At 32.6% G+C, this 21972-nt stretch overlaps 2 protein-coding genes across 4 annotated transcripts; both read right to left on the reverse strand.

Annotated features, from left to right (window-relative positions):
- Positions 1–870: 870 nt before the first annotated feature.
- On the reverse strand, positions 871–11697 carry LOC147067071 (myrosinase 1-like). The gene is made up of 8 exons (XM_085953991.1): positions 11568–11697; positions 9968–10098; positions 7594–7985; positions 6857–7040; positions 5409–5503; positions 4036–4299; positions 2370–2608; positions 871–1336 (listed from the first exon to the last, which is right to left on the reverse strand). The coding sequence occupies exons 1-8, from the start codon at positions 11606–11608 to the stop codon at positions 1009–1011; spliced, it is 1674 nt and encodes a 557-aa protein (XP_085810117.1). The 5' UTR covers positions 11609–11697; the 3' UTR covers positions 871–1008.
- Positions 11698–13918: 2221 nt separating this feature from the next.
- LOC147067072 (cytosolic beta-glucosidase-like) lies at positions 13919–21269 on the reverse strand. Of its 3 annotated transcripts, XR_015071486.1 has the most exons (8): positions 21097–21234; positions 20326–20449; positions 19336–19745; positions 18309–18492; positions 16865–16959; positions 16451–16714; positions 15207–15438; positions 13919–14297 (listed from the first exon to the last, which is right to left on the reverse strand). XR_015071486.1 is itself a non-coding variant. In XM_085954129.1 (7 exons), exons 3-7 carry the CDS (start codon positions 19588–19590, stop codon positions 15416–15418), a joined length of 804 nt encoding a protein of 267 aa, XP_085810255.1. In that variant the 5' UTR covers positions 19591–19750; positions 20319–20449; positions 21097–21269; the 3' UTR covers positions 15305–15415. The 3 variants fall into 3 exon arrangements, 1 of the variants encoding a protein (XP_085810255.1); XR_015071487.1 differs by lacking the exon at positions 20326–20449 and having other exon boundaries at positions 19336–19750; positions 21097–21269; XM_085954129.1 differs by lacking the exon at positions 13919–14297 and having other exon boundaries at positions 15305–15438; positions 16468–16714; positions 19336–19750; positions 20319–20449; positions 21097–21269.
- Positions 21270–21972: the final 703 nt, after the last annotated feature.

Raw genomic sequence — 21972 nt, forward strand, 5'->3', positions numbered from 1 at the left:
AATGATAACCGTATACAGTTGAACTTATTATTTATATGTACCTACGGTGCAACTTCTATATTAAATCTTCTTCGTCACCACGGTCGTTTCTGGAACTAATACCCTCCCCCGCATTTACTTTCTCCGATTTCATAATTCGTGTAAAGTGTGTGTTCGATATCGCGTAAAGTTTTATCAACATGGAATTGCTTAAAGCATTATTTCGAATGTAGAAGTATTTTATGAAGAGGAGAATCAGAAAAAGTGTCAGTGATATAGTATTTGCTATGACAACTTAACACGCAAAGAACACGCGATATAATGGTGTCAGCGTATGCAGTGTTGTGACGTAGGAGACTTGATATTGAAGTTGGTTGTTGGGCAGTAAGTATGCACAGGTACAAGCTTTGCATTACGTAAGGGTCGTAATGGGTGTATTTTTCGTTACTGCCCCTGGCGTTAAAACACCTTGTTATGCCCCTGCACATTAGACTTGATAACCATGGCACTGATTTTGTTATTATCAAATATCACCTACTTTAATTGAAAAAAAAAATGTGGGTACGTAGGTACCTACTTATCTAGTTTATTAATTATTTTTAAGATCACGGTTCCTGCCAGAATGCTTCATTAATAGTATTGTCTGTTTTCTTTTACACATCAATTTAATTTGCAAGTTTCTGCATTCTCCGTATATTTCAGAATATTATATAGATTTACATTCAAACCTAGGACCTCGTGATACGCTCGATTTATACCGAATGTGGTGCGGGGCGGCGGATTGGCTTGGAGGGAACTATTAGGTAGTACATATCCCTCAATAATAAATGTAAAGTAGGTGTCTACCTCTCATTAAATACATTTTCTTTGCCTACAATAAAAACAAGATATTTCAAAAAATAATTTAATTTTAATAAATAGGTACAATAATTATACAATATTGTTTACTATCTGCTAATATTAATGATTTCATGCTACGCGTAAGTATGAGTTACCAGCCACTAGCCAGGTCAGTATAATGTTAATATTTCATTCAAGAATAATTTGACTGTTCAGTGCATCGATGACTGAGAACTTTTTACGCCCCATCTTCGATGTTTTCGTTTCGTCATATCCGATATTCAATTCTTTTCGGATGGGTCTAAATATTTTGGGCCTGGTGTCCATCTTCGGTTTCACGCTGATCGTTGGAGGATGGTGAATTTTTGGCGAGTCTTCTGGCCAGTCGATGTCAGTGAAATAGTCTGGATCGATCACTCTCGTCTCGATGATGTTCTTGTACACGTGGTATGCCCTACGGGGAGTCCTCGTTTTGTTGGGCGATTGGAAGTCGATTTCAAATAGACCGAACCGTTTCCTTCAAAAATATGTATTGTTAATATATTGTATATAATGTTTATTTTAATGTAAAGTGGCAAGCCTGTAAATTAATGTGGATTTTAATTGGAGAAACATAAATATCATCACGAATAATTGTGAATGTGTAGAAATATTAAATAATATACTACTAAAAACAACAGATAACAGTGCTACTTGTAAACATTCTTGTACTATTTAAATAACAATACTTTCATAATCATTTCAATATAGAGTAGCAATATTGATAGCTATAGAAAGCGTCGATTTGATAGATCGGCAGCTATCTATTTCGATAAAGCCGGTGTATTTTACGTGAGTATCATCCAGAGTGACAGTTGCATGAGAGAGCTACCACGCGGATACGATTGCGCCATCATTTATATACAGTGCAATGCGACAGCTCTTTTGCAGAGAGAAAGAGTGTGTGTGTGTCTGTATAATATGTGTGCTGCGTAGAGTTACAGACAGACAGATACATCAAGGAAAATATATAATGTAGTTTTTGTTTCATAAAAAAAAAAAAAAATTGCGATTGCGTTGAATTTAAATGTACGTGTGTCGTTGATATTCACAAATTAGTCTAGGCGTCGCTAGCTATTTCGGTTGTCACACATTATCATAAGTCCAGTCTTGACAATATTGTAATAGTGTAACAACTGAAATATCTATTAATTTGTTGTAGAAATGAATATAGGGTGTGATATTATCGTTTTTGAAGTTATACTTCTTTTGGCGCGTTTGGTAAAACAGGTAAGAGTGTATTTTTGGTGTGTGACAAAGTTCCGCGCGCCGATGTACAATTATACCAAAATTTTTAGATTATTATAATTTTATTCAATACTGGACAACATTTGAGAATGTTTTATTATTTAATAAAAAATATAAATATACGTATGTAAGCATAACTGAATGTATGACTATCAGCTTTATACCTACATAATATTATGGTTATCATTAATGCATTTAGTCAACTCTGACACTGCAATATAAATATTGGATGGATATATAGATATTAAATATTGTTTTCTTACGTGTTTCCATGACGCCATTCAAAGTTGTCCATCAGGCTCCAAACAGCGTATCCTTTGATATTGACTCCAGCAGCAATAACTCTCAAGACTTCAGCCATGTATCTCTTATAAAACCATGCCCTCTCATAGTCATTAAGTCCTACGCCTGACCCTAGTCCGTTCTCCATTACAATTATGACGGGATTGTTATATCTTTCCTTAATCCATATCAGCAAGTCACCAAAACCTTTTGGTCCAACCTAGTAGTGGAAATTAAATGTCAATCGAGGTGGCAAATTGACATGGGTAAGAGGTAAACTGAGCGTTGATTTTTTGACTCTATATCACTTAGTACAGTCTAAAAATTGTAAGGAATCAGAAGAAATTTAGAGACTTTTTACTTATTATCGCCACAATTTAAAAACTGTTTTACGATGTGTCAGAACGGGTAATCGAAAATGATAATGATTTTATTGAAGACGGCAATTTTAAATCGTACGGATAAAGAAAATTCGGTATTGTTCGGTTATCAGGAATACAGCGGAAAATACATTTTGAAAATAACCGATAAACTGGATTATTTGTTAGGTTTACCTAACCAAACCTAACCTAACCTAAACCAACTCAAACTAACAAATAATCCAGTATATTGGGTATGTTCAAAATGTGTTTTCCGCTGTATTCCTGATAACCGAACAGTACCGAAAATTCTATATAGAGGTCTACCTTTAAATGCCGAATAGAACAAATATTCAAGAATAGTATTTCAGAATATATTTAGTTGTACCTATTTAATAGTTTGAAAAGCACATGTATCTTTGCTGTTGTTTTGTGATAAGACAATGTTATTTTTTGTTGTTGATATATTATGATATTACTAAAACTAACATAGTTTTGTTGATCTCACCGAACGATCAATCGAAATACTTGTTTGGGGTGAAAGTATATGGATATGAGGATTGAGGATTGATGATGTGAGATGCTGAGCTTGAAGAATGAGGAGTGATTGCGATGTATTAAAACCGGTTGTTGCTGGTGGACATGGCAAGCTTATTTTAGATTGACAACTGCAGTTTACATAGATACAATGATAAAAGATAGCGAGGTAGATATTTTAGCCCGAGGCACGATACATAGTGACAGTTCTCTACCAAGATAAAATGCGGAGTGAGATGTTCATTTAATCGTAATAGCATATTTATTGATTCCTTCACGATTGAATAATGCCGACAAGGAGTATCCCATGCCTTTTATGATAATTGCATTTTAACATAATAAATATTAATGAGGTAAAAGCTCTTATTTGGAATTGGTAATTATTAGATTCGTCGGAAATTCGTATGCTCAAATGTATGTAAGCATTTATCGATGAGTAAGCACTAACTGATAACGCTGACGGCCTGTGATAAATGTTTATAAGAATAATTAAATAATATTTCCGAGATCGATTCTCACAGGACTCGTTGATCGCCCCACTTATCTATGTAAAATAGTTTGTATTAGCCAAAATGGTTTTTGTGGAATATTAAATTAAGAATATGTCATAAACTAAGCGAAAAATTAATTATTTTTTGTAAGGGAAGGGGGGGAGAATTTGATATTCTGTCACTGGATACTGCCTATGGCTTCTAACTGCAAACGTGTAAATTTGACGGATAAACTAGGACTCATGATAATATTTTTTTACCTGTAGCCATTGCTTAGCGAATCTGTCCATAGGATCACCGATGGCAGCTAGATCATTGTCAAATGAAGGCACGCCCCAAGACGGCAACCTCACATTCCTATGCACCAGATAAGTGTTGTAATGGTCCAGCCCGAAGAAGTCAGCAGTGCCAACAATAGAGACATTACATGAAGGCTCTAATAACCTGGATTTTGGCACACGATTTTTTACTTCGGCTGGATATCCACCGTCTTTGGAGAAGATTGGATGGGAAAATAAACCCAGCTAAAAAAGAAGCAGAAGATAATTTATATTATAATCCATATTGTATTTGATGCTTTAAGGTGATACATCAGTGAAACGGCAAATAATTTCCAACTATAGGCGCGACGAAATTTTGGACTCGCTCCCATTCGGAGAGAGAACGTCGAGCTAGGAACACGTCAATTTGTTTCGTGATGGCGACGGGGGTATTAATGATTAAATCGTGTAAAGATGACTAAAAACGTTACCCATTTACTTTAAAAAGAAAACATGTCAATGAATATATTATTATTGTTACTGATAGAACAATGAACAGAACATTAAATGGACACATGTTGGATTTATATGACAAATTATATTTCGTTTGGCATGCGTCATTTGCACCCGCGACCCGCAATCCGCGCATCGCCTAGCCTCGATCTTTTTAGACCGTGCCTCAACTGAGACATAGCCTTAAGCCTGGAGTCGACAACCTTACGGGCAACATTCGATGTTTAGTTTTCACAAAGTGATTAAAAGCTTAAGTCAGATAGTGTAAGTTTATATTATTTATATCGTTAAACATATATAAATATTAAATATATGAGATTTGAAAAAAACATGTGGTATAACAATAAACTGAATAAAAAATATATTTGAGAAAAAACAAAAGTAATCGATAAAAACGAAATACAATCACTCTTTGTCTCCTTGATTAATGTAACTTTTGTAGCTCATTTAGTCATATCCAAATTATAATATATATATATATAATATAGATATATAGCGTTAAAACCTCAAGCGTAAAGCACGCTCATGACTTACACGTACATCAGTCAGTCGAGAAGAAAACACGGCGAAAAAAAGCTGATCACTTTATTTATACAACATGTATCATTGAAATAATTTAACATATAAGCCGCATGTTATCATGGCTAATTATTGATGCAGGTTTGGGCCACATGCGTGCCACCGGTGACCGACCGCTGATTTACGTTAAAACATAAAAAGCTTTGAACATTTTAAACTTTGAGGCTTCTGTTACGAGTCCGTGAGGCGGCCAACATCCACATCGAATTATAGTGCCAATTAAAAAATCGTTAATGTAAATTAAACAAAATTTTCAACAATAATAGGTAATTATTACTTACATGAAATTGCATGGCGTCTTCTGCAATCTGTCTACCGGCCGCTGTATCCTTCAGTGGTACGGCAAATGCAGAACTGAATACTATTCCAATTGTACCTAAAACATTAATCAGTGTAATTTATTCATATATAACTAAGAAATATTGGTTTATATTATTAGGGGGAAAAAAATGATCCGAGAAAGATTCGAACACACTTTTCGCTTGTCGAGTGAGTCATCTAACCATTAGACAACGACATCTTGCGGATAATTATTATCAATACCTAGAATGACACATGATATTTTCATTGATATTGAATTATAACAATAATAATTTATTATTAAACTGGATTCGAGGCGGTCTCTAGGTTATCACGATTATAGTATCTGCATATTGTTAGCGACGCAGGGAAAAAAAAATTATTTCCAGGTAATCTATATTAATTATAAGTTGTAATATTTGCATATATTAATTTATTTATTTGGTGACGTTGCCCTTAAGTAGCGTATGACATAGCAACATTAAAAATAACATAGTGGTAAACCTTTCTCTGAATAATAAAACAACGCAGAGAAGAACCGATCAAACTAAACCATCCCGAACCACAGTCAGCCTTAAGCGTAGGTACCAGAAAGTACTACGTTTAACTTGAAGCATTAGCAAGTTCTTATCGATGGTAATATCTCAGGAGCAGTTACACAATACTGAAGTCACCACGTACTCAAGTGTACTTAATATGCAAATAATTTTACTAATATGACAGTCTAATATAGTTCATGTATGTAGCCTATATTTTTTAAAGTCTTGAAGATGACTTAACCGAAGGCGTCAGTGGCAGCGTTTTGCGGAGCGGGGCGTACGGCGTGCATGTTGAACAAGTGCACACAATATGCACGCTTCACACTCCACACTGCAAAACGCTACCACTGACGTATTACGCTTAGATACTAACGAAAAGTTTAGTAGATACGTTAGTATCTAAGTTATTTGTTGCGTGCAATGACATTATTAATGGACGACGCACTCAGTACAGCAGCTAGCATGTGAATTCACTCATAGCGACATTTGCACGTGCATAGGTAGACGTCACGCAATATCCATTATGCGATATCACGCATCGGGAATTTATAGCAATATCACCTTTATTGTAATGGCGTTAGAACAGTGTTTCTAGTATCAATGTTCGTTTGAGCGAACCCGTTCAAGATGAACCATTCGGCAGACCCAACAAAAAGCATCGGGAATTTATAGCAATATCACCTTTATTGTAATGGCGTTAGAATAGATTATGCCATTCGGCAGACCCGACAAAAAAGTGAGTGTCATTTTTTTTCCAGATGCTTCGTCCATATTAATGTCATTGGTTGCGTGATCTAGTTTCTCATATTCAACTTCAACTGAACAATATTCACACCCAACACAGTCAATAATTATTAATCATTGATAATATTGTAACAATAAATATATACCTTTTTGAGTGTCTCTGAAAGTGTCGTTGTAGAGATGGTAAGCTAGTGCATGTGCCGATAGAAGGTTTTTCGTACAGATGTACTCTCCGTAACCATGGTAATTTACTTGTGGAGCGCGGTATTTCTGACCATATCCATCAACACAAATTTCTTTGGGCTCATTGATGGTGACCCATTGTTTGACCTATCCGTCAGAAAATAGGTACGTTAGTTAATTTATTTTATTTATTCTATATTATTGTTTACTTTTTAATATAAGAAAGCTTTTCATTGTATGGTGGGTTATAAACTGTAGTGGAGTGTTTCCTTGAGAACTTTGAATAGTCCGAATTCACAATAACAATTGTATATCCAATTAAATAAGTTATATAATTATGGTAGATTTTACTTGAATAATGCAACAACCATAAAGTAAACAAAAATTATTAAAAAAAAAAATAGTAATGTAACAATAAAAGAATGAACTTTCTAAATTTAAAGTCAATTTACCGTGAACCGGAAAGAAGTTATTAAACAAATTAAGTTCGTTAAATTTTTTATTTGTTCACGATTTGTACAAATACGTATCTGCTATAAAAATAATCTATAAAATAAATACATACTTAAGTATGTTGTAAAACTTCATAATAATAGAACACGAAAAATGAGATAAAAATATATGCCTACCTATTAACTAATCATGTAAGTTTAAGTCATGTAGGTAACTAAAAAACATAGGTACTATGAATTAAACTTACCCGATCTCCGAATGTTGTAAAAGCAAATCTAGCATAGTCTAGAAAGTACTCGGAAATCTTGCTATTCAAGAATCCTCCTTCATCTTGCAATTTTTGTGGTAAGTCCCAATGATAAAGTGTTACCACTGGTTTGATTCCATTGTCTATCAGTTCGTCTATTAAATTATTATAATAATTCACGCCATCTGGATTGATGAATTCTTTCTTTCCGTTGGGCATTATCCTTGGCCATGACAGGGAAAACCTGTAAAAATCCACTCCGACAGATTTGAGGAGTTGTACGTCATCTTTGTATCGGTAATAACAATTTGCGGCATCGTCTCCATTGGTTTGGTCGAGCATATCATTAGGCCTTTCATGAACCAATCTATCCCATATACTTTCGCCCTTCCCTGATAAGAATAAAAATAAATACAACGTTATTTATATCAACATATCAAATATTAATGTGATATTATATAGAATATATTATACTATATAAAAACAGGGTTGACAACTTTCCCAGTTTGACTGGGAATATCCCAAAATAGAAGTCTTTGTCTAGGATCGCAAAAAACGCGTTTTATAGAAGCCACCGAGCAATATTATTATCACTCCACAATTCAAAGTAGAATGTAGAATGTAGTAAATAACTAAATATTAGTTTACTTGCCAAGTACGTACTTTATAAAAAATATAGTTACCGACTATATTAATTGAGATGATAATGTCATGGAATATGGAATATAGGTCAGCAAATTGCTTAAAATTTAGTTGGCAACCATAGTTAAAACACGTGATGGGTAGATATGGATTTGGAAAAAAATGTATGAGATAACACCTATGTGTTGACAATTTATTCTCGGAATTTTATTTTTGATTGAATTAAATATTTTTTGTCCTCGTATACATCAATAAAATCAATCACCTTTGTTCACGATGTAATCACGAAAAAATCACGACGTTAAAAATGATATTTTTTGTTAAGTCATTTATTATATCCATGTATAGTTTATCTTATTGTCGAAATTACGTAACCAAGATAGTGAAATATTTTAATGATATATTGTGCTACTTATATTTTATAATGTTATTTGTATAATTAATAAAATAAAATCGATTATGCATTTCTGCAAATATAGGTACATATTTATTATTATATAAACATTAAAACATTAAAAAATGTATCAAATTGTTTTAGAATCTGAGTAGTTAATCTAATAAAGAAAGCACATAATGTACGTCTTAGAATATCAATAGTGAAACACTAAAGTTTATGGAGATTTTTAAAACTTTTTCGTCCAGTTTGCTTAGTTTTTTCCAAAAAAACTCTACAAAATAAATACTCGGGTGGTTTGAAAAGTTTGTTAAATGTCAATGAGATGGTGGTACTATTTATAAATTATCATAATCACAATCACTGCTGGTAGGTGTCATTCCTCAAACGACTTCAACGAGGCATAACTAATTCTTGACAGTCAACTGAACCCAATATTCTCGCATTTGGCAGCAATGGAACAAAATGAGTTGCATGCCATAAAAAATATTTGAAGAAATTAATCGTCTCTCAGATCAAAACCGAGTTGCAGTTAAATTTATAATTGTAATGGAAGACCATTGACTGCATGAGCGTCATTGGCATCTTAAAAAGGCTGCACAATATCCTGCACGCAAAAATATAATAATATAAAAATTCTGTAGGACTCGGCAAATACTCGCTCGAATGAACATTTCACTGCAATATTTGAGAATTTTAAATACTTTTCTTATTGACTCACGATCATTGGCAAAACTTTGATGCTACTCTATACATAAACACCAAATATCACTCAAAACAATGGGCGAGGACTGGTAAAAGTGCGTAAAGTGCGAATACCGTTTTGTCAGGTGGAAATTTAATGGCACACTTATATGGGAATCATGATTGATTCATTGAGAAAGGATAAGAAAATGATATGAATCCATTATGTGATGTTTTACAGGAGAGTTGGCGTACAATTTTTCATCCATAAGGATATAATAAAATTGATCATGCAGTGGCACAGTGGTGTCAATTGGGCTTTGAATTTTTTCACATTCCGGGAAGACATAGCCGGAGTCAATGAATTTTAAGCAGGGTACAACAACAACTAGCTTTCAGGTGGTATGAAACATATTAAATCATGTGTGTGGCCCTAAAAAGGAACTATGCAGGAGAATAAAACAGTGTTGCTCCAAAAAACCAAACTTTTCAAACCACCCTTGTAAATATCGAGAGATTTTTTAAGCTCTGATTTCCAAATGGTAACAATGGTAATTGACCTTTTATGATTCAAGTACCTATTCAAGTGAAAATAGTGAACACAAATTTATGACATACCTACTATTCAATAATTTCAACATAATAATTTCTTACCGCTAACATTCCATGCCCCTTCTGTCTGATAGGACGATGTTGATATTCCGAACTGAAAGTCTTTTGGAAATCTTGCTTCGGAAAAATCACTTTCGTTGTAAATTGCTGCTGGTAAAGACTGGGTATAATGCCTGGAAATAAAATAAACTGTTAATCACACATAATAAATTAATAATAAGCATCGAAATTGAAAGCTAGTCTCCCATAGATCAAGACTTTGAAGTCGCTTTTGGTTTACGACTTAAAGACAGTCAGGCCATAAAACGCGACAAATATAAATCCTTGCGGAATATCCTCAAATATTACCAACATTGAATTCCCGTTTAGTTTAGAGACGTATCTACTGAAAATAACATATTCTTTAATACGTGTTTAAGTTTATTACATATTTATACACACTAGAGAATTAAACTTTATTACAGCATCACCCAAAAGGCAATCCACTTCCCACTATTTTTGTGTTCCATGATTTTATCTCATTTCTCATACTTTAATCGTGGTGATCAGTAATATACAAAATAATTAAATTACGTTATACTTCTGGCATATTAATTTACTGGTTGATTTCATTCTTGCTAATGTTGGTCCATCATTTTAGTTTTTCCAGTATCCAGTCAACAGTACACTATTCTTTGGAAATCTAGAGTGATGATTTTGATTTGACCAGATAGTACGATAACTAATTGTAAAAATTTATTAAAGTGGATTCTGTCGGATGGCAAAATCATCAATAAATATGGAGATTATTAAGTACATTTTTAATCAATAGGTGAGGAACATGAGGTAATTTATTAGTTTAAATGTTGGTTACGTCTATATTTCCAAATATGAGATAATCACAGAAAAATCAGCAAATACATTGAGGATTATAATTGGAATATTTAACTTTTGCTTGAGATGGTTATAAAAACGAATAAGTCATAAAGTCATTCATACAGTTGTATGTATTAATAGGAAAACACATTTAAAGTTAGTAAACAAATATAAATATATAGTAGCTGACTTGCAAGCAACCTTTGATTTAATATAATTTTACTAACAAACTGAGCTGGATTTGATAGCTGATGAATATACATACGATGGGAAAGTAATTACAGAACCAAAATCAAGGAAAGTACAAAAAATAGAGGTAACTGATTTTAAAACCAATAGCCTCATATATAGGTAAATCAAGATATTATTATATTGAACCATTCTTGAGTAAGTAATAATAAACAGTATTTAATAATATTATTAATACTATCGACCAAAGGTACTTGATGGAATTTGAATTTAAATTCTAATGGATTTAAACATTAATAGTTTTAAATTTTATAATTAAAGATTTTAGTGAAAATAAATAACGTAATAATTATTATATATATATGGTGTATTATCACATTTTACAAAAAAAACCTTGCCCAGTTTTGTCATTTAGCTGGTATTTCTTTAAATTATAATGGCCTTACACCCATACATTGTAGAAAAAAAATATTTCTTGATATTATTTTTAATTAAATAAAATGTATTCTTATAATCTGATAAAATAAATTAAAATTTTCACAAATCTTAAAAGAAGCCAAAACATTATAATTATATGTAATTTATATTGTCTACTTACCATATACATATAAAACTTAAAGTACTGAGAAATTTATTCATTTTGTTTACTTAGGTATTTTAATAACGGTGGGTAAATATGATCTACTGCAAGTGGACAGTGTATAACTCGCTTATTGTATAAACTACTTAGTAAAAAATCAAAAAGATGTATTATATAGTAATATGTTTGAACATCGATTAAATTTAATGCTCCTGAAACTACAGTGTGGTCATTAAATTATCATTATATTAAATTTGTATTACAATTATTTACTAAAAAAACACCAGTGGTCATAGCTACATCGTGTAGGTACCTACATACTGATGAAAAAAGTGCGAGTATATAATATGTAAAATAATGTTTTTGGAATCATATAGTTAATCATGATGCCACAATATAATATATTAGTTGGTGCTTATATTATAATATGCTTATTTATTGAATTTTAAATGTGTGTCGCAACTATAATCTGGCAGGTGGCAGGTGGTATGTACAATTGCATAGGTATGTTATGTTAGAACTACTAATTTTAAGCAAATACATATGAAGATAGTTTTAATAAGTCATGAGAAAATTTATGAATCGATGTCACATGGTAGGTAAATAAGTACCTACGTAACTAAAAATATCTATAATATTCGAGGGAAGTGACTAAAACTAACAAAATATACATATCATCTAAGTGCAGTGTTTAATAAAATTTGGTAGATAAATATTATACATATATATGTATATCATATATGCAACTGGAGAGTGTCGGCGCTGGATAGTTCAGGATGGAGGAATTTTTTGAAGGAGACCAAGACCCGCCATTGGTTGTAGTGCTATAAATGATGATGATGATGATATATGTAAGTATATATTATATATTATTTATGTAATAGCTACCGAGCGGCTACGCTTCAGGCTTATAATATTGTGGGTCCCGGGTTTGAATCCCGGGTCTGGCAAAAAATCACATGTTGCTTTCAATGCGTATTTGGACCCAGCGTATGTTATCTAATAAGTTGAGCAAGTGACTAATTTCTCGTGAAACAAACATCTTCTAAGAAATGCGTTCGTGAAGCTGTCTACGTCCAGATTGTAGAGTTAATTAAAAAAGGCAAATATTATGACATTGTAATAATCATATGGCTATTTATTCTGCTAAGTATAGATGAAAACGTTTGTGGAATCAAACATATTTATCTGGCAAAAAAATTAGGCACCTAATAATATCAACAGCAACGTAACAATTTTTTTTTTTTTTTATAAAACTTTCATATTTAGAAATTATTTTCTTTTAGATACCTATCGAAATAAGTAATATACTTTTCAAACGGAACAACTACAAATGTTGGTATGTAAAAGTAGAATAAGTTAAAATTCGCCAGGAAAATATAAAACATATGGAACACCCTGTGTATTGATAAATAAGAAGATAATACAATATTTTTGACACTTTTAAAATTATCCTATGAATAAATAAGTAAATCCATATCATACAATATTAAATATAATAATTAATATTGTTATGTCTAGACTCTAGAATAGAGAAACATTGATAGCGTTACACTATTTTTTTTAAAACCAAACTATTTCTTTTTAGTCATAGAAAAATACGCAAGATTGAATAGTGTATCATTTTTGATTCAATGCTGATGATAGCTCACGACTCGTGATGAATTATTTCAAGTGCTTTATTCGATAACGTTTGGATATAGGCGTGCGCATTTTACCTAACCTCACTTCACCACCAATCGTTGCTAACTGACCACTTTACCCGTCGTGATGAATTGTTGTACGCGCGTAATTCGACATCAGTCTGTTGAATGTTCATGGGTACGTGTTCATCTACCTGGACCTCACCTCACCTCTCAGCCTCGGCTATTAGTCAATATTTCTTAAAAAATAAATATATATGTAACTTGATTTCTTTTAAGTTATATTGAATCGATCGTCGGTATTGTAGCCATACTACATGTACCTCTTCGTTGTAATAAAAACAGTTACCGTACGGTTGGAGTAAACTATAAAATAACAAAAGTAGAGAATGGCTACTATGTATTTTCTATCAGTGATGAATATGCAAGGCGTGCAGGGGTAGTGTTATGTATCCATTGTTATGGTAGTATGCCATGAAGCGTTTTGAGTCAGTACGTTATGTTTCACTGTAGATACACCTACTTATAAAAGACACTCCACAATCCACAATCCACAACCACACCCAACAACTCCCACTAAATACCTTTGTTTTTATAATTAGTAAACAATGAATGAAGATTTTTAAAATAATTTATTATTAATTTATAAATAGATATCTATAACAATCATAAACATCATCAATAATGTAAACTACGTTTTCAATAATGAATTCATATTGTATAAGTTACTTGAGTACCTACCTACTTGTCGAATAGCAATATGTTTTTGTAAATTTTTCATTCAAGTATAATTTGACTGTTCAATGCATCAATAACTGAGAAATTGTTATGCCCTAACTTCGATGTTTTCGTTGTATTATATTCGATATTCAAATCCTTTCGGATTGGCCTAAATATTTTGAGCCTGGTATCCATCTTCGGCTTCACGCTGATCGTTATGGGATGGTGAATTACCGGCGGGTCTTTTGGCCACTCAATGTCGATGAAATAGTCTGGATCGATCACTCTTGTATCGACCATCTTCTTAAACACGTGGTAAGATCTCCGGGGAGTCCTCGTTTTGTTAGGCGAATTGAAATCGATTTCGTACAGGCCAAACTTCTACCTTAAATAAACAATATTTTAATTAATATATCATTTTGTATATCGCATACAGCGCCATAACGTATAATATGTCAATATATAGCAGGAGCACAATAATAGTCTCAATACATTAATAATCGTGTTTGTTGGCGAATTTTTAAGAATATTAAATACTAAATGGAAGAGAAGTGGAATCATCCAAGAACTTTATGCTAGTATCTATGAATTAGATATGTGTCCCAACGCATGTAGCACAACAATACAAAAATTCTTAACTAAGTCTTCAAATAATAACGTTGGTACCTACTAACCTAATCCCAGTATGATATTTTACCGCTACCAAAGAAATTATGTCTGCTAGCATAGGTAATTATGTATAATATTATGTCCACACTTTAATAATAAATGCAATCACCTATGTAAATGGCTAGAATTTCGTCTAAAATCTTCAAATAAATCTTTCCCATGCTTTGTCAATAGTTCCCCATTGTTTAAAGGTCCATCCCAATATATTATTATATTATGCACGTATAATTTAAATATAATTTTTTTTCAGTGTGTAATTCGAATGTCAGTAACACTAATTTTGAATTATTTTGATCACCTGTCATCAACTTTTAAATTTCAAGTTTATTACAAAATACATTTATTCGTTTTAAATATCACTTGTTTGGTTTATATTTTCATGTTTTTCATTCAATATAAATATGACAGTTTAATGATACAATTAAGCATAGGTTTATAATTAAGTCCTAGATTTCCCAAATCCACCGTATAAGTTTATCAACGTTATAACATAATATAACAAAAACACATGATTGGATTTATGGCAATCGACTGCATATCTACAGCTTCCAATATTACACGTACCTACACTGATACTGAAATAAAAATATAAGGTAGCTAATAATTGATCAATATTTTCTCTTACGTGTTTCCATAAAGCCATTCAAAGTTGTCTACCAGGCTCCAAACAGCGTATCCTTTGACATTGACCCCAGCCGCAATAGCTATCAAGACTTCGGCTAAGTATCTCTTGTAAAACCAGGCCCTCTCATAGTCATCAAGCCCGTCGATAGACCATTCTCCATTATAAATATGACGGGATTATTATATCTATCCTTAATCCATATCAGCAAGTCACCGAATCCTTTTGGCACAACCTAGTATGGGAAATGAAAAGTTTATCGTGTGTTAACGATAATTGAGGTAGGTAAGGCGAGGTGATAGGATTGTGACTGGGTTGATTTTGATACCCTATATTAAGTACAGCCTTATTGTTAACCAAGAAGAGTCAGAATTAGATGAATCGCTACGGTACTGGTAAACTATTTGTGTCTTTTAACCTAAAATGCGTAAATTTGATGCTTAAACTAGAACTCTAGCTAAAGCTGTGGTGTGTCTGACGCCACATCAAATCAAATCAAATTTATTTATTTTACATATAATGAACATAACAAATTACAAATTCAAAGCGTTCACGATATGACATGAGGAGTTTTGCGACGTCACTTCCCGCGCATTCATTTTTGCGTCCCGCAAAAATCAGTTAAGATTGGCAGTAATGCTTTTCATATTTTTAAAGAATGGATTAGATAAAAATACTAATTATATACGAGAAAGAGGAGAAAGATGATATCGTAATGATGTTGAAAAGCTATCGTTAACGCGCTCTTAACGGAATCTGACGTTGTCAACTTTTTGGAGCTCGACGTCCATCTCAACCATATGACATGTAGGTGTGATAGACCGATGAACATCGTATTCCAAATGGTTGAAAATGTCCGGGATGGACATCAGGCTCCAAAACATTGAGAATCTATGGATCTAATGAAAAAGGATGTCAGACGTTAAAGACTGAGGTCCACAAGGATGATGTGTGTCAAGCTCCCAAAAGGTTGAAAACGTCCGGCGTGGTGTACTTTGAACTCCAAAAGGTCAAGTTCATCGTGATAGTGGATGTTAAGCTCCAACTATTGAGACATTCTGTGAATCGGCTAGTGCGGAAATACTCTTACGAGAGCGGCATCCAAAGAACGCCCCATATATCAGAGAAAACGAAGTGTAAGTTCATGACAGCAATTGGAGTGCGGATAACGCGGTACTAGAGAGGTGCCTACTCCCAACGTGGCATCAGACACACCATAGCTTTAGTATGATTTGAAAATGAGTTACCTGTAACCAATGCTTACTGAATCTGTAAATAGGGTCGTCAGTGACTGTTAGATCATCGTCAAACGAAGGCACATCCCAAGACTCCACCCTTGCATTTCTATGCACTTGATACGTATTGTAGTGGTCGAGGCCGAAGAAGTCGGAAGTACCAACAATTGAGACATTACACGAAGGCTCTGGTAACCTGGATTTTGGCACACGATTTTTCACTTCGGCTGGATAACCGCCTTCTTTGGAAAAGATCGGATGGGAAAAAAAACCCAGCTGAAAAAGGCACAAGAATTATAACCCATATTTATTAAAATTTTGTATTTAATACTTAAAGTTAAATGACACGAAGTTTGTAATATTTTTTTTTCTAAAATTATCACATTTTTTTAATTTAATAGATTTTTTAACAATTCCTTATCTTACATGAAATTGCATGCCATCTTCTGCAATCTGTCTACCGGCCGCTGTATCCTTCAGTGGGATAGTAAACGCAGAACTGAATACTATTCCAATACTGCCTGAAAATAATAATCAATAAATAAATACCTATATACATATTGTTGTTTTTATTTAATAAAACGCATTTTTTTTGTAGTACTTATTCCACTTTTAATCAAGAGATTAGGACCGGTTTCGTCCGCCTCAGAGGGACATTTTCAACTCAAGTGTTTTTTTCACTTGAGTTGAAAATGTCCCTCTGAGGCGGACGAAACCGGTCCTAATCTCTTGATTAAAAGTAGAATAAGTACTACAAAAAAATTGCGTTTTAATAAATAAAAACAACAATACAATGCAGTTCCACCATGAATTGACAGTTAACAAAATAAAAGAAACCTATATACATAGATAGGTACATGCATTAATACCTTAATATATAATAATAAACTTATTATAATATATAATAACCTTATAAAAACCTTATACAAAAAAACCTGTTATACATATAACTACAACTTATAGTCAGTGAGATTCGAACATCATACAAATAAGATAGTACGTCGCATTTAATTACATTCCTTCTTTTATTTGCGGCCATTTAGAATGTACCGACTCTAAGCATCGTATAGCTCACTAACTCACATGGTATATCACTGAACATAACATATTGATAAACCAATTTCTGAATCAATATGCAGCAAAATTCTTAGATATGTCGTATTTCGACAGTTAATTATTATCCCGTGATAAAAACTGCCAAGGGTGATATTTTTAAATACGATTCGACACGACTGGTTTAGAGCGAGATAGAATACGACAATTACATATTGAGAATTGATATGCGGTGATTTTGTAAGTTAATACTAATTTCCGACACTAACGCTACGATCGCCGCCTACGCTTGCACGAAGATCCGAGAAGTTGGCCGAACTCTGCAAAAAAAAAAAATAGATATAGTTCACACGACATGCGTACCAACTTAAATATTCTCTTATAACTGTGTTACCAATTATTATTGTAGATAACTGCCTTGTATACGGAATTGCCCCGAGTGTTATCCGTGTTATTTTGGATCAAGAAAAATAACGGAAACATGTTACCGTGCTAACTTGTTAAAATAGCCCTGCTGATATGGGAATGGTGTATCTATGGCTCTGTCTTTCATGTCCGTCAATTCAACCGTCAATTCATGGTGAAACTGCATTGTATTGTTTTTTGATTTAATAAAACGCATTTTTCTTTTGTAGTAGGTACTTATTCCATTTTAATAAATAAATTTGGACCGGTTTCGTCCGCCTCAGAGGGACATTTTCAACTATTAAATTATTCAAATATTGAAAATGTCCCTCTGAGGCGGACGAAACCGGTACAAATTTATTTATTAAAGTGGAATAAGTACTACATTTTTTTTGCATTTTATTGTTTATACGTTTTTGGGTGTCTCTGAAGGTGCCGTTGTATAGATGGTAAGCAAGTGCATGGGCTGATAATATATTACTCGTGCAGATGTACTCTCCGTAACCATGGTAATTTAATTGTGGTGCACGAAGTTTTTGACCATATCCTTGAACACAAATTTCTTTCGGTTCATTGATAGTTATCCATTGTTTGACCTGAAAATAGTTACGTTTGTTGCTATAGTTTAATTTATTGCAATGCCAAATGAAGTATTCTGGCAAAAAAACCAGAATTAAATGTGAAATGAAGTAAGTAGTTAATACTATTTAGTACAGAGTTAACCAAGTGCCTCGCTAGATATTGCTTGTAGCTTTTAATATGTATTTTTAATATTATTTATATATTTGTTCATCAACATGTTAAAATAAATATAAACCAAAGTGTATATATTATACAGTAACATACACATATTTTTTTGTAAACACCGATGTAGTTTTTGGCGATCACATCTCAACGCTTTCCATGTTATATTAATGTATTACCAAATCCTACTTTTTCGCCATCAGTACGTTGCTTTAGCTTTTGGTAAGAACGTTTCCACGTTGCCCTTATAAAATGATTTGGACATTGAAGCAAAATAAAATAATTTGCTTTTGAAAATTAATAATATTGAATAGCATAGTATCCGTAGATACCCACTATGCCTATAGGTAATTAAATCAATAAAATAAGTAAGCTGTGAAAAAACTGATATAAGTACTGACACTTCGGCGGTTTTGGGCGTACTTTAGAATAGACGGCAGAAAGCTAAGTTTTCGGATTTCCTTACAGGGGATAGGTAACTGAAACAAAGCCGGCAACCCGAGGCCGGACAATGCCTATTGGTCCTTTTTTTGACGAATTCCCACAACATTTAAAATATATATGAAACGGACAGATTTAGATCAAATTATCATGATGTTTGAAGTGCCTACTTATCAATAACCATGTCATATGAATTAACCACTAAACTTAATTGATTTCACTTAAGCAACTAAAATATTATTAATCAAACTTACCCGATCTCCGAATGTTGTAAAAGTAAATCTAGCATAGTCTACAAAGTATTCAGAAATCTTGCTATTCATGAACCCTCCTTCATCTTGCAATTTTTGTGGTAAGTCCCAATGGTAAAGCGTAACCACTGGCTTGATTCCATTATCTATCAGTTCGTCTATTAAATTGTTATAATGTTTCACACCTTCTAAATTGATGAATTCTTTTTTTCCGTAATTTTCGTATTTCCGTATTCGTATTTCCGTATTCTCGGCCATGACAGGGAAAACCTGTAAAAATCCACTCCTGTAGACTTCAGAAGCTGTACGTCTTCTTTGTATTGGTGATAACAGTCTGCCGCATCGTCTCCAGTGGTTTTATCAAGCACATCATCAGGCCTTTCATGCATTAATCTATCCCATATGCTTTCGCCCTTACCTGAAAAGAATAATATTCATAGTAACAACCTACACAAAACATCTTATTTTGATAACCGGGACTCACCCAAAATAGAAGTCCTTATCATGGAACCCGATTAGATAGATATTGTTTTGGAAAATATATGTGTTACACCAACAAATGCTGGAAATTTGTAACATGGAACATGCTTTGCCTACTGATTCTCTGAATGCTAGTTATCCAAATTCGAAAGAAAATTTATTTTTCAAAGTAACCGAATCCAAAGGATTCAAACAATTTTACTTTACTGGAAATTATGTAATTACAATAATAAAACTAAAGAAGTAATAATAACAGACGAACAATACGTCGCACAGAATGTAGGTTACTGAACGTAAAATGAAAACAGTCGGCGCACGTAAGTAATTGGGGCTGCGGCGGGCTGCCCGTCTATAGTTATTCTACGTCTATTTTTCGTAATGCTTTTGCGTCGGAGATCATGAGTTAAACATGTTCCATGCTAAAATACTCTTTCTGATAACCTCCACTCTCTGGAGTATATATTATATCCCTATATTATGCTCCGATCAGGTTTAAAAAAATGTACCGCTAACATTCCACGCCCCTTCTGTCTGATAGGATGATGTTTATACTCCGAACTGAAAGTCTTTTGGAAACCTTGCCTCAGAAAAATCACTTTCATTGTAGATCGGCGTTGGTAAACAATAGGTGTAATGCCTGGAAATCAAACAGAGTGTTGTTCTTTGGACTAATGTATTTTTAAATACAATTGTATTAATATCTTCTTATATAATTTATCATAATATATTAGTTACAAGAGGTTATGTCATATTTTATATTGTCCTATTATAATAATATAATGATACATAACATTTCACAGCCCATTAATTGCTCGTCGTAATTTATTGGTTTTAGGAGACATCTATGTAATTTTTTATTAAATGTTTCGTCAAAACACAATCACTGCTGACCTGTTAATTAATATTTAATCACCACATTTAAATATCATGTTAATTATATCTAATGGCCAGGTAATGCTAACGCGCCAGTCGCGTTGTTAGCACTGAATGAGTTAAAAGACGTCAAAATGACGAAAGTAATAATATGTTAAACCTAGAAAAATATATTTTTAAATTTTCTCCATCATTCGGCTACATTCCGCATGGTTTTAATTAAAACATTTGTATTATATTTTTCAGTTTCTATTTATTTTGGAGAATGGAAAAAAATGTGCGGTTTTAGATTTATCTCGACTTCCATTCATTGGATTCCGGTGAATGGACAGTACCTACCTACCTGTTAATTAAATAACATATCGAAAAATACATAATAATGAATATAGGTTATTTTGTATTTACACTTACCCTAGAAATATAACACTTAAAGTAGTGAGGAATTTATCCATTTTATTAGGCAATAAAAACTTTTAATTACCTACCGATACCGGTAGAAGTTATACCTACAACATACTTCCAGTGATTAAATTCCGGAAAGTGTCTAAAAGTATACTTGTATGTTAGGCAATCTATAGACTAATGAATAAAAATGTCAAAATAAATTTATTATATGTTTGGTAGATACCATTTCAATTTATTACAGTGTGATCATAATATTTCGATTATAATATAAATTTATATATATTTTATAAAATATCAAATATACGAATATAAAATAATGAATCGGTGAATGTTTTATAATTATTTGTATTTGAACTAGGTACAAAATTCTATGAATATTGGCGAGAATATTTTGTATTTTTTATTACATAATGTAGAAATAGTAGGTACTACTAGCTTTTTTCCTTATTATATAACTTCAAGATCTTGCTAAATTACAAATTTATCGTGTCTACTTGCACTTGCATTTTTTTATCATTATTAATTAATGGTTACCCAACACTAAACTTTACCCAACACTTTTAAAAAAATATGTTCAGAATCCGGGTAATGTTATTTAATAAATGAAGCTAACGGTGCGATCAATCACGCTGAAATTTCCTAATAATACGCATTTGAGGTTTTATTTTTAAGTATGTAAGAATCTAGTAAAGGTATTAAATAAAAAAAATGTTTAATTTAAAATACTATATTAATAAATCTAAGTCGGTTTATCAGATTTGGCAACCTCTTGACTACGTCTATGGATGAAAGCTAGTATCGTTAATAACCTGATTTTTAAATACACACTAGATATCTGAATGTAGGCTTCTTATATTATTTTAATTATTAATTTGTTTATTG

This window comes from Rhyacophila brunnea, unplaced genomic scaffold (genome assembly GCF_057557595.1).
Source record: "Rhyacophila brunnea isolate RB1 unplaced genomic scaffold, BYU_Rbru_1.0 scaffold_4, whole genome shotgun sequence".
Lineage (NCBI taxonomy): Eukaryota > Metazoa > Arthropoda > Insecta > Trichoptera > Rhyacophilidae > Rhyacophila > Rhyacophila brunnea.

Coding starts and splice junctions, on each gene's coding strand:
- LOC147067072 (XM_085954129.1), bottom strand. CDS start 19,590: ATGGCCGAGAATACGGAAATACGAATACGGAAATACGAAAATTACGGA. Junction 18,493..19,335: donor TTACAACATTCGGAGATCGG/GTAAGTTTGATT, acceptor AACTATTTTCAG/GTCAAACAATGGATAACTAT. Junction 16,960..18,308: donor CTTCAGAGACACCCAAAAAC/GTATAAACAATA, acceptor TATTATTTTCAG/GCAGTATTGGAATAGTATTC.
- LOC147067071 (XM_085953991.1), bottom strand. CDS start 11,608: ATGAATAAATTTCTCAGTACTTTAAGTTTTATATGTATATG. Junction 10,099..11,567: donor TTAAGTTTTATATGTATATG/GTAAGTAGACAA, acceptor TTTTATTTCCAG/GCATTATACCCAGTCTTTAC. Junction 7,041..7,593: donor TTACAACATTCGGAGATCGG/GTAAGTTTAATT, acceptor TCTGACGGATAG/GTCAAACAATGGGTCACCAT.